General features: G+C 34.2%; 1 protein-coding gene across 1 annotated transcript; it reads right to left on the reverse strand.

The window, feature by feature from the left end:
• Positions 1–5,245: 5,245 nt before the first annotated feature.
• On the reverse strand, positions 5,246–5,681 carry LOC148208524 (uncharacterized). Its single transcript, XM_088119094.1, has 2 exons — positions 5,577–5,681; positions 5,246–5,494 (listed from the first exon to the last, which is right to left on the reverse strand). Exons 1-2 carry the CDS (start codon positions 5,679–5,681, stop codon positions 5,246–5,248), a joined length of 354 nt encoding a protein of 117 aa, XP_087975220.1.
• Between the last annotated feature and the right edge of the window lie 8,161 nt (positions 5,682–13,842).

A 13,842-nucleotide genomic window follows, 5' to 3' on the forward strand; every position in this document is an offset into this window, starting at 1 on the left:
GGTAATTTGACCAAGCTAAGAGTTAATGAGCACTCGTGAAGGATTGACTTGCCGTTAATGGTCGTACGTCCGTGGACACGAAAATATTATGCAGTTAGAAAAGTGCAGTTGCGGGTCTTTAGTGAAATGACAAACATTAACGAATGTTGATTAACTCGGTTAATGAGTTTGACTGATTAATTTCACATCATTAGAACTTCTGATTTGTAGGTCTATTAGGTCCCCTTGCTAGCTCACAATGGGTAAAACGAGGATCATGAATTATGAAATAATTTGAAATGCTCAAATTATATAAGGGAATGCATATTGATACGTTATATAAATATATGTTAATTTTGGATAAAGATTTCAAGTTAATACTATGTATTTTGGGGGTGAGGGCTAATGTTATGGAAGAGAAAAATCCCTATTTTTTACATTCTAGGGAATTCAAAAGAAAAGGATATCCTGATTGCTTGAGATTTTCTCTAGATTCAGGAGAAGATATCCTATATCCAAAATGATAAGATATCCTGATGGTCTTAGAATTTTCCCTCTATAAATATAACAGTAAGCTAAACCATAAAAAACGTTAAAAATTTCTCAAACTCTCTTACTCTCTCAATCCTTTACAATTGGATCCCACAATCTAGATTCTTGATTGAGAGACTTAGCAAGGAAGATCAAGTGATGTTGTCTCATTGGGTTTACACGAAGAAGAGTCTTCAAAGGTAAAATCCAACATTCTTCTCTATTTTATATTTTTCTGTGTTTTTAATTTCAAAAGAAATTCAAGAACGTGTTCTACTGCTTCCGCTCCAGGATTCACATCGTTTTAATGTTCTCATCCCACTAGTGGTTAAGTTGTCATCCACTGGAGATACCAACCCACTAACATGACATATTCTCATCCACTGACGGTTAAGTCGTCATCCTCTAGGGAGCACACCAAGCCAATATCATGTCATGTTCTCTTATCACTAGTAGTCATACAATCGCACCCTCAAAGATCTTGTCGCCTAACTTATAAGACCTGATTAGGGTTTACCATACTGCTTCTGTCGTCCCCACAAACGACGTCAATTGTTGATGCAGAAATTTGGCAATTTGGTGTTTAACAAATTTGCATCAATCTTCAAGAATAAAAGAGATTTGACAAACCTATAAAATATAAAGGTCACACTTGGTGTGGTGCTAGCCACACACACTTTGATACTTAAGTCAGAATCGGTGTTTGATGTGAAGTGCAAAGAGTAGAGCTTTGTATCGTACCTTAACTGTGAAGATTTCTCTCTTTATTTATAGATGTCAAAACATTAGGGTTGACAAAATATCTTCTCTTCTAAAATAGTTTGGGCTATGGAGATAGCACCATTGCGGGCTAGACGGTACAAGAGAATGGGAGTCGGCTCATCAATTTGCTTATTGGCAGAGCACAAAAACCTAGCGATCGAGACCTGGCCGGCCGAGACTTGGCTTGCTTGGACCTTGCTGGGCCTTGGACTTTGTCACACCCTGAATTTGGTCATGTCCTAAATCTTGTCACTCCGTGGATTTGGTCATGCTTTGGGCCCTGGACCTGGTCACGCCCTGGATCTAGTCACGTCTTGGATTTGTTCATGCTTTGGGCCCTGGACCTGGTCACCCCTGATCTTGTCATACTTTGGGCCTTGGACTTGTGATGTTGTTCGCTCATCGGGTCTAGTTTCAACTTCCCATAACAAAGGCAATTCATATTGTAGAAAATATGAATTTTTTCCATCCATAACAAAGATAAAAAACAACATCGAACTGAATAACAAATTTAAACCGGTCAAGATCCCAGAGATTTACAATTCTTTACCTTAAATCCCAATTTGTCGAATTCATACTTAATAACAAAGAAATTGTTTCTTATAGTTCCCAAAAATAGCCATTGTTGACAGAATAATCTCATTCTCAACTCCAAAAGCATATTGATGCTTTAAAAAAAAAAAAAAGAATTAATGTGAAATGGAGCGCTCTAAAAAATTAAACATCAACAACAAACCCAAAACAACAACAAATAAAATTAAACATCTCAAATATTCAAACAAATTTAACCCAACAATAACAACAAAACACTTATATCTTTAACACAAGTCAATTTCCGAAATCACGCTTGCATTAAGGAAATGCTACCAAGAAAGATCCGAAGGAAAGGTTGGAACAAAAAAAGAGAAAAAAAATTAAAAGATGAAAATGATATACATCACCATCGGAGTAGAGCCGGCAGCGGAGATGGGTGATAGTCGAGGGGACGAACAACGACGAGTGGTGACTTGCTTCGCGACAGAGAGAGGAGAAGAGGAGAATCGAGGAGTCATGACAGAATGAAGAACGAAGATTGGTCATGCACCCTCTGCTTGTTTGATGAGAAAGTCAGGATTTGGCATCAACAAACTTCTTCCTAAAGTAGACGACTAGACGTAATTAATTTGATATTTCAGCAATGAGGTCACATCCTCTCACTACTTTGAAAGAGATTTAGTTTATAATTAGGTTATAAATAAATTATTTATTACAGGATTAGTGCAAAGCAAAATTTTGACCTTAGTTAAATAAAAAAACAACTCCTGAAATGACACCTTGCTTGTAGTGATTCACATGCATGTACCTAATTTATTCTAGCAATTCTAATGTTTTAATGGATTACATTGGGTTAAAGAATAAAAACTATGAATTAATTAAAAAGTTCAATTATTTAATTTTGTATCCTTAGAGTTATTAATATGTAGGCTTATAAGGTCTCATTACTGGCTTGTGAAATTATTTGTGAGTCTTTAATTTAACACCAAAAATTAAGTTTATATTTATGCCGATCAGATACGTAAAATTAGTTTAAATTACTAATTTATTTTGTATAGAATTAAGTGAGACGTACCTTCGAACCAATTTTCTTTTATAGTTTGGTGGCACATTATTTTTTAGGGGTGTAAAAGACCGAATCGAATCAAAAAATTGAATCGAACTCAACCGAGTGGTTTGACGATTCGAGAAAAGACTAACACCAGCGCCTAGCTCATCGAGACCTCACGACCTATCGGCGTTGGAAGCCTCTTTTTAGTAATGAAAGATATGACTTATTCTCATTAACTTGATAAAAAAATACATCCAGAAGTCTATATATATAAAAGATTAAGCTCACTAAATACAATGTGAGCATAACTGAATACATAATTGATTAACCAATCTAGGAAACAGTAATAACAAGTTTAACCTCTAATACTCCCCCTCAAGATGGACAAAAAAGATCTAAAAGTCCTATCTTGTGTTGGATCGGTATGACAATCCTAGAGGTGGGGTGAATAGGATTTAATTAACAAAATATAAACTTTTTAATAAATAGGCCCAATTTAAACAAAAATAATACACTTTTTGAGATATGCAATTTTAACAAAGAAAGATAAAATAAATTCTAAGGCAAACAAGAGAAATTTAAAGCAAACAATCAAATTCTAAGATTAATTACAAAAATAAATAAGAGAGAGGGTTAGAGAAATTTGACACCGGGAATTTTTATAGTGGTTCGGCACAACTGTCCTACTCCACTTCCCAAGCACCTCTTGGGTTGTAAATTGAAATTCTCACTCTTTCCACGGTATGAGTCAAACCGGTACACTGCTCTTCACAATAGCAAAGACGATCCTCTCCACGGTGAGGATCACACCGTTACAATGAGTTGAAGATTTTGAAACAAACACCTACAAACTCTCAAATAGAGTAAATATACAAATTTGAGCTCACAAAAATTTCAATCCTCACAACAATAAATTTCTCTCGCAAATAAGATGGAAAGAAAAATTGAGAACTTGGACAGATTAGCAAATGAGAATTTTGAAGTTATGGAGAATTGAGAATAAGATAATTGTTGTATAATTTTGAATGAGAAGTTTAGTTTAAATAGAGGGAAGAAAATTGTAAAAAAAATCAAGTTTAATTTTAAACCATTTGATCTTAATTATTAAAAATGAAGGATTGAGATAATTTTGAAAAAAAATAAATCAAGAATAATATATATATATATAATAATGATAAAACAAAACAAAATAATATATATATAAAAAGATGTGACAGAATTATATATATATATAACAATAATATTAATAATAAAATAATATATATGTGTGTCAGAAAACAGTAAAATTTTCAAATGTTTTTAAATGTTTTTCTTTTCTTTTTCAATATATATATATATATATATATATATATATTTTAAAAAGTAGCTTATCACTTGTCAGTTTACGAACTGTCTACGTCATCTTTTCGGGTATTTTTCCTTCCAATTTGTTTCGATCGTAACTTCTCCGTTTGAACTCTAATTTGGATGATCTAACAGTCGTTGGAATTGTTGTAACGAGCTCTACGCTGTGGACACTTTAAAATACAAAAAATGTCAATAAATAAAATTAAGTTTGTTATCATCAAAAAATTAATTAATTAATTAATTAAAATTAATTAATTTGAGATTAAGGCCAAAAAGCCAACATCTTGGACATAAGAAATCGTAAAACAGAAAAGACCAATGGCTTAGTAAATGCATCAGCTAACTGATGATTGAAATGAACTGGTAGGAGACGAATGAAGCCATTTTGCACTCGATCTCGAACAAAATGACAGTTCAACTCTATATATTTAGTGCGTTCATGAAACACCGGGTTAGTAGCCAAGTGATTCGCTATTTGATTATCACAAAATACAAAAGCAGGCATGGGAACAGTAACTTGCAAGTCTTGAAGTAAATGAGAGAGCCATAGAAGTTCACAATAAACGACAGCTAAAGATCTGTATTCGACCTCAGCAGAAGACCGTGATATAGTAGTTTGCTTTTTAGACTTCCAAGAAATCAACGACGTTCCCATAAACACACAAAACCTTGTAGTGGATCAATGAGTATCAGGGCAAGAACCCCAATCAGCATCTACATAAGCTCGTAACTGAAAGGAAGAACTGGCAGAAAGAAAAACACCTTGCCCTGGTGACCCCTTCAGATAACGCAACAAATAGAAAGCTACCTGATAGGAAGTAGTGGAGGTTTTAGAGACAAACTTACTAAGCCAATGTACAACATATATGATATCAGACCTCGAGATAGTAAGATACAAGAGTTTGCCAATGAGTTTGCAGTATAAGAGGTGGGATCATGAAGAGGAGTTCCATCCGAAATGTGAAGTTTTGTGGAGGGATCCATAAGAACAACGGTTGGTTTACACCAAAGCAAACCAAACTCCTCAAGAAGAGTGAGGGTCTAATGCCTCTGAGACAAACAAATACCCTTGGCAGTTCGAGCAATTTCAAGACCAAGGAAGTATTTCAATGAGCCAAGATCTTCGAGTCGGAACCGATCATGAACTAGAATCTGCAGATCACAAAGACGAGAGATACTAGCCCTAGTAAGGACTATATCATCCACATATACAAGCAAAGCCTCAAAAAGTATTACCATTGCCACGAATGAAAAATGAGTAATCGAACTTGAATTGCTGAAAACCAAGGCCTAATAAAACAGTGGAATACTTGGCAAACCACTAACGGGAGGCTTGTTTTAAACTATATATAGATTTATTCAACCGACAAACCAATCGCTCCCCCTGAGGACTAGAAGTAAAAGGGGGTTGATAGCCAAGCGGTAAGTCCATGTAAACTTCCTCAGCAAGATCTCCATGGAGGAGCGTTGTTGACATCCAGTTAAATGAGAGGCCAAGATTTGGACACCGCAAGAGTAAGAAGAACTTTGACAGTGACCATTTTAGCCACTGGAGAAAAGGTCTCTATGAAGTCGAGTCCTTCTTGTTGAGTGAATCCCTTGGCCATAGCCGAGCCTTCTAACGCTCGATTGAACCATCAGATTTAAGTTTGACTTTGTAAATCCAACGACAACCAACAGAGTGGCAATGATTGGGATGATATACTACAGTCCAAGTGTGATTATTAGTCATAGCTTGCAACTCAGCACTCATGGCTTCACGCCAATGAGAATAACAAACGGCTTGGTGTAGAAGAAACATTTAGAACATAATGTCGATAAGCTGAAGAAAGCCATGAATAGGACAAATACTGCTGTAAAGGATGCCTTTTAGAAGTAGGGGATGGTGAAGATTAAGCCAAAAGACTACAATGAAAATCCCGTAAATATGAAGGCATTTTGGAAGGACCATTTCTCTTCTAGAATCTCTCCTTAAGATCGAGCCAAATATCTCTGGCAAATTCCGAAAACAGGATGATTGCAGAAATATCCTTCGAAATGGAATTCAAGATCCATGCAATAACCACATGGTTATTGTGAATCCATGCTAGTAGAAGATTGCCGGTAGGACGCTCAATTCGTCAATAAAACCCAATTTGTTTTTTACTGATAACGTGATTATCATAGTTCGGCTCCATGATATATAATTTTCCTCCATCATAACTTGATTCACAAGAACCAATCAAGTATTATCCATATGATGGAAATAATACGAATTTGTAGCAGCCTTAGATATAGATTGAGGCGTAGTGACAGAAACTTCCAGTGAATCAGAAGGAGTATTGATGGGAACGTCAAAGGCCATGGAAACGAAGAAGAATCGCAAAAAAGAAAGGCGCGAAAATCGAAGAAATTGTCAAAATAATGGCACGGAGTCAAAATTCATCTGATACCATTTTAGTAATGAGAGATATGACTTATTCTCATTAACTTGATAACAAAAATACATCCAGAAGTCTATATATACAAAAGACTAAACTCACTAAATACAATGTGAGCATAACTTAATACATAACTGATTAACCAATCTAGGTAAAGTAATAACAAGTTTAACCTCTAATACCTCTGCCTTGCGACAAGCTTAAATTAAATACAAATGCTGCAATTAGAGAGGCTAGTTTCGACGAGTGGGTTTAGAAGGAGTAATTAGAGACAATTGAGGAGAGGTTTATCTAACTTTTCTGCAAAACCATCAACATCTGTTCACAATGAACGAAGCAAAATCAACGGTAATTCGAGACAGCTTATCTATGGCTATTGAAATGGGTTTACACAGTTGATTATCCAAACAGATTCTTTGCGCATTGTTTCTCCTCTAAGTCCAGGAGGATCGCTCGACCTCTAGAATGTTAGTGTAAGAAATCATAAATCTTTTGAAATTGTTGAGGAGTGGATTTTCGTTTTTTCTAGAAGAAATAATAAGTTGATGTGACAAGCTAATTAGTTTGGTAAACAAGTTCTTTTATTTATTATTTTTTTTGAAACATGGTAAAAAAGTTGATTATCACATTTAAATCATAAATCTCTTCATTATACTTGAGAACTCCCCCATCGTTTATACAATTATGATGACTTGGCATGGGTGGTTGGTGGCATAAATTCTTGAGACCAGAGGCTAATTACAAACATTCGAGACACTGTTGTTGTATCCTTCACGATTTGGGTTCTAAGGGTAGATTTTTACCTAGTGTAACAACTAGCGTTCGGGGTCTGAAATCCATGCTAGATTGGATCGTTTCATAGCGAATCAAGCCTTTATTTATATGTTGTTAGAGTATACCATGACACACCTTGATTAGACAAAGTCAGACCTACTCATAAACGGTGAGGCAAGAGGGAAGATCCTTCTTACCAATAAGTTACGACAAGGGAATCTTTTATCACCTTACCTCTTCCTTCTATGCACAGAGGGTTTATCCTTCTCCTTACAAGTGGCTCATATAAGGCGTACAGTCTCAGGTATCTTCATAAATGACAATTGCCCTAACATTTCGCATATTTTCTTTGCTGATGACAACTTAATCTTCTTCAAAACTAATGCTTTCAAATGCTCTTATGTCATGAAGATCCTACAGGAGTGTGAAACGGCATAAGGCCAAGCATAAACTTCTCCAAGTCGGAACTATGCTTTTTGCCAAATGTCCCTTCTGATTGTAAGAAGTTTTTATGCTCCATTTCGGGTGTTCAAATGGTCACAAATTTGGGTAGCTACTTGGAATTCCCTTCTTCTTTTTCCAAATCAAAAGGAGAGGACCTTAAGAGCATCAAGGAACATGTCTAGAAACCGATTCAAGGCTAAAAAATAATATGTTCTCCCATGGGGAAAAATAAATTCTCATTAAAAGCATTGCCCAAGTTATCCCCATATATGCAATGGGCTGCTTTAAACTGCCTAAAGGTTATATTACTAAAGTTACAATTAGATTCTAGTGGGGCTTTACGGAAACCAAGAGGAAGATCCATTGGAAGAAATGAGAAACTTTGTGTCTTCTGAATGAGATGGGGGGTTTACACTGAAGGGATGAGAATCCCGGAGCGGAAGCGGATCTTCGTTGTTGATTTTCGGGATACAAAACCGAAATTGAAATAAGGAAAAACAGGGGAAAAATCAAACCATTGAAGAACGTTTCTTCAGTGAGTTCCCCTCGAACACCACCACCGGATCTTCTCGCTATCCTCTTGGGTCTCAGGATCGTGCTTGTGGTAGCACCTTGATCGAAGAGAGGGAGAGATTGAGAGAATTTGAGAGAAAAATGATGGAAGTTTCCTTTTTCTTTTTGTTCTGTAACACCTCCCCTCTCATTCTCCAACACTTAGAGAAGAAGAAGAAGGGTGACGGGGTAACTCCCCACGTCACAAAACCTCCCACTCCCCTTCAATTTTGCAGGGGAGTTTAATAATATTATTTATTATTAATAATAATAATAAATAATAATATAATATATATATATATAATTAATTAATCAAATTAATTAATTATTAATCCAATTAATAATTAATAAATATATATATACATAAATAAATAACACTTAATTATTTATTATAAAATTAGAATCATATTCTATAGCATTTCTCTCGTATAACATATAGTTCTAATGTACATCTTATTCACATTATTTTTAACCTATAGTTTTAATATGAATCTTATTCATATTAATTTTATTTGAATCTCATTCAAATAATATCTCTCATAATATATAGTTTTAATTTACAATTAACTATATATTATAATGTATCAATATACATATAATCCCTTAAGTAATTTGAACAATTCAAATTCTTCCAAAAACTTGATCCTCGTTTTACCCGTTATGAGCTAGCAAGGGGACCTAATGGACCTATAGATCCGAAGCTCCAACGATGCAAGATTAATCGGTCAAACTCATTGACCAAGTTAATCTAGATTCGTTAACTAAGGGTCATTCCACTAAAGACCCGCAGTTGCACTCTTCTTACTGCAGAATGTTTTCGTGTCCATGGATATACGACCATTAATGACGAGTCAATCCTTCACGAGTGCTCGTAACTCAAGTTGGGTCAAATTACCGTTTTACCCCTGATTTACATCTTACTCCTTAAACACCACTGCTCCTCTAATGAACAACCCGGTTATGGTCCAACGAATAACCGGAAGTCCCTCTCGGCCAATGAGAGGGTGGGGCCCCTTGTTCAAGTCCCGGAGCAAGCATTTAAGGGAACACTCATCTACTCCCCTAAAGTCGGGGATGAGTGAATTCCATCTTGTGAAGTTATGTTCCCAGCTCCCCACTCGGTCTCGTCCCGAAATGGTAGGAATATTGAGTCGGCGACTCAGGCCACTCTCACCCATACAGATCAAAGGACGAGCCCTCACGGGCAGGAGTCCATAACTCACTCATGATTGAGAATGAGTTGCCTGGTCATCCTAAGAAATAGCAACCTATTAGTTAACGGTGTTACATCTAAAGATTGCCTATTTCGTGGTCCGGTCTTATACAAACTCATTGTATAGGATACCCCCACTCGCATGTCTCCACACGAACGACCTGGATCGAGTCGTCTGTAACCTTTACAGAGTGGGCCGTATCCATAGTGTTGCCAGGATAAGGTACCCAGCCTTATCCATATACTATAGACCCTTTAGGTTATTCACGTGACATTATCCATTCATATATCAGGGGTATATCAAATATATACCTCGATATCAACTATATACCCAGTATATATACTGTCCCGATTACATCATAAATAACCTTGGATGTTTAGTTTATTGGATTTTGGACAATGCAAAGCTATGATTCAACAACAAATTTATTGAATAAAACTTTATTAAATAGACACATTTGTTTTTACAAAATACAAACTACGAGTTTAGGGCAACACACCCAACATAAACTTGAAGGCTTTAACAAAGCTCTCATAGCAAAACGGTTGGCGGATCCTGATGCAGTCCAATCTCCTAGTCTCTCGTGTTCTTCAAGGAAGATACTTTCATGATGGGTCAATATTAAAGACATTAGAAAACAATCATAATTACTATCTTTGGAAAAAAAATTACTTTGGGGCAATGAGCTTCTTCTCAATGGGCTTCGAAGGAGAGGGGGAAATGGTAGATCAATTTGTTTCTCTAAATACAGATGGATATCCCCAAAGAAGATACTTTTCTGCCTATTACCCCATGCCGTGAGCTTGGAAATTGCTTGGTAGCTGATTTTATTACCTTTAACAAGGTATGGATCTAAATAAGCTGAGAATGTGCCTAAATAAATATGATTCAACACCATATCTCAAATCCCTGTCAAAAAATTAGAGATGGCATTTCGATAAAAGAGGGATGTACAACATCAAAAGTGGGTACAAGCTATATATGTTTGCCAAAAAGAACTCAGCATCTTCTAACCATAACTACAACAGAGATTGGTGGGATAACTATGGAGAATGAAAATATAAGCAAAAATCAAATTGTTCACATGGAGAGCCTATAATGAATGCATTCCAACTCAAAAGAATCTAATGAGGAAGGGAATGGTGGTGATACCTTTGTGCCCCCTCTGTTCAGATTCCGAAGAGAGGTTTGACCATGTTTTTTTGTTAGTGTAAGAGGGCTAGGAATCTTTGGAGGATGATTCTTCGTCAAGTTTCAATGCTGGAAAATTTCTAGAACAGTATCCAAGATCGATTTCTCTACCTCCATAACGTGCTGGCTGGAAAATAACTCAAAATTAAATGTGTCTTCTGCTGGTCCTTGTGGAATGACAGGAATCACTCGTAGAGATAAATACATAGAAAGATTGCATTTTGGGGTATATGGAAGAATTAAATAGAGGTGAAGAGAAAAGGGCAGAAAGTTACCCCATACCTCCACCCTTCAAATGGGTCTCTACTGCCAACTCGTGGACACCTCCCCCATCAGGGTGGATGAAGATCAACAGTGATGCTGCTTATCGAGCGGTAATGAATAGAATATACATCAAAATCATTTGTCATGATGAACACGGTATGGTCCATGTAGTTAGGATAAGGGGTGTTCCCACGACCTACTTGCCCCTTCAAGCTAAAATTGATGCAATCCTAAAAGGAATTCAACTAGCAAATTAGTTATCCATCCATTAATCTGTCGTTGTCTCAGATTCCTTAACGGCACTTTGAATGATCCGTGGGGAGATCAAGGATATCAGCGAAAATGAAACTCTGTTAAACGATACTAAAACCTTATCTTCCATGGGAAATTACTCCTTCGAGCATGATCCGAGGCAACAAAACTCTTTGGGTCGTAATTTGGCAGTTGAAACCATTTCATTCGACCTTACTCGTAGCTGGTTGTCTCATTTTTTCGGATTTGATTTTGCATGAAGCAAATAGGGAACTTATCTTGTATGTAGCCCGCGAGGCAATTCCTACCCATCATTAATTTAATAACATCTTCTTTCCAAGAAAAAAAAAAATATCTCCCTCCTCTCTTTCCTCGTTATTATTATTTTTAATTGAGTCCTCCAAATAAGTAAAGGGGCACTTACAATAATGCAAAAAAATTAAGTAAAATAATACATTTAGCATCCACATTTTTGTTTTTCAAAAAACAAAAGTCCAAATTAAAAAAGGTCAAATTTACCCTGGAAGTCAAACTTTAATAGCACTGATATATGTCTGATATATATTTGATATACCTCGAATTTATCATTGATATAAATCTGATAAGCCACTAATATACAACTGATATACTACTGATATAACTATGATATTTACCGATATAGTTTCTTATATGATTGTATGATTTACCATTTATTGATATACCATCTATATAACTATGATATCTACTGATATAACATCTTATATGATTATAGGATTTATTATTTATTGATTTACTACTGATATAGCAGTGATATGTGTCTGATATATACTTGATATACTTTTAATATACCAATGATGTATAATTGATTTACTTAAAAGTATATCAAGTATATATCAGACACATATTTCGATAATTTGTTAAAAAAAATTCACACGAATTTTAGACCATGTATGAATTCTAAAGGATCCAACCGATTTTTTTTCTTTTTTTTTTTTAGATAGTATTAATAGACAAAATAGTATTCAGAAAAATACAAAATATTTGACCAAATGTATTTATCAACAAATATTGAGACAAAGTTGGATTTAATTTTTTAATGAAGAAAACTATGTGATATATTCCAAGTCAAAACTAAAAACTACCTTCCTTGAATTTGTAGGTATTGAATTAAAATGTGTAACCTATTTTCTCATGAAGGACAATGATCCGAATAAAGAAGAAATTAAAACTTTAATAATTTATTTGATATATTTTTTTCGGAGCTTAAAAAGGAAAATAGATATTGAGTTGTGCTCAAATTGAAATATGATGAATTGTCGAGCATAGAGCACCGTGTATGTATGTATATATATATATATATATATACTTTCGTTATGAACTAAAATAAGATCAAATAAATATATGACAGGTCATAAAAAAAGTGTGAAGTGGGACTATGTAGGCTTTTGGAAAAAAATAATTGTATAACATTAATATAATTATTAATAAGAAAAATCTATACAACCGTTTAATATTTCGTAAAAGAATACAACTATTTAACATGTGAGAGTGAAAATATAAAATTAGGATCAACCGAGGAAGATATTATTTATGGGTGGGATGTTGAATTTCTCACTCTCTTATATTGTTATACTAAAAAAATGGAATTTGTAATATGTATATTGTTTGATACATGAGATTAGTAAGTTGTAATTTATATATGTTTGATAACAAATTTGTCTTTTTAATTTTATATTTGAAAGAGTTAAACTTATGGAAAAACTATTTATGCCTACGATTTTTAGTTTTTTTTTTTCACTTCTTAAAATTGCGTTTGATATTTTAGTTGAATATTCAAAACAAAACATAATTTGTATAGAATTTCAAAAACTTATTATTATTTATTTTTATAGTACATTAGAAAAAGATGTTAGCAAAATGATATTCTCTTTTCTTTTTAGTACAACATGTGGGGTGAGGGATCAAACTCAGTATATGTCAATTACCGCTGAGTTGTGCTCGTTTTGCAAAATGACATATTTTTTAGAACATTAAAAATATAAAAAAAAAACATTATGGGATTGTATATTCTTCAAAAATATATATATATATATATATATACATATACATATATATATATAAGTTTTTTATATTTATTTTTTAATTAACTGTGAGTGAGAATCAACTTTGATTTTAAGGAAGGCAACATCATCCGCATCTTTTATTTTTTTTTCATTTTAGTAAAAGATGTGCATGATGGAAATGCAAACTCATAGAATTTTGATAGAAGATAAGTACCTTAATCAGTTAATTTTTTAATCATAAATGTTTACATCATCATTATTTTAATATTTACTGGCTTGGTTTATATTTATGGTGCCAGTTATTGATTGAGTGCTAATCCTGTCATCAAATGACTAGAAATTTATTTACTTAAACTATAAATTTGTAAATAAATAAAAATACAAAAATTTGATCCATAATGCCTCTCATCTATTGAATGAAAAAAAATTAATTTGGTCAATTTAATGTAAATTAACTCATGATGTACATTCTATCTCATGAGAGA

This window comes from Momordica charantia, assembly GCF_013281855.1.
Source record: "Momordica charantia cultivar OHB3-1 chromosome 10 unlocalized genomic scaffold, Mcharantia_2.0 BLBB01000010.1, whole genome shotgun sequence".
Taxonomy (NCBI): Eukaryota; Viridiplantae; Streptophyta; class Magnoliopsida; order Cucurbitales; family Cucurbitaceae; genus Momordica; species Momordica charantia.

Coding starts and splice junctions, on each gene's coding strand:
- LOC148208524 (XM_088119094.1), bottom strand. CDS start 5,681: ATGTCAACAACGCTCCTCCATGGAGATCTTGCTGAGGAAGTTTACATG. Junction 5,495..5,576: donor GTCCTCAGGGGGAGCGATTG/GTTTGTCGGTTG, acceptor CTGTTTTATTAG/GCCTTGGTTTTCAGCAATTC.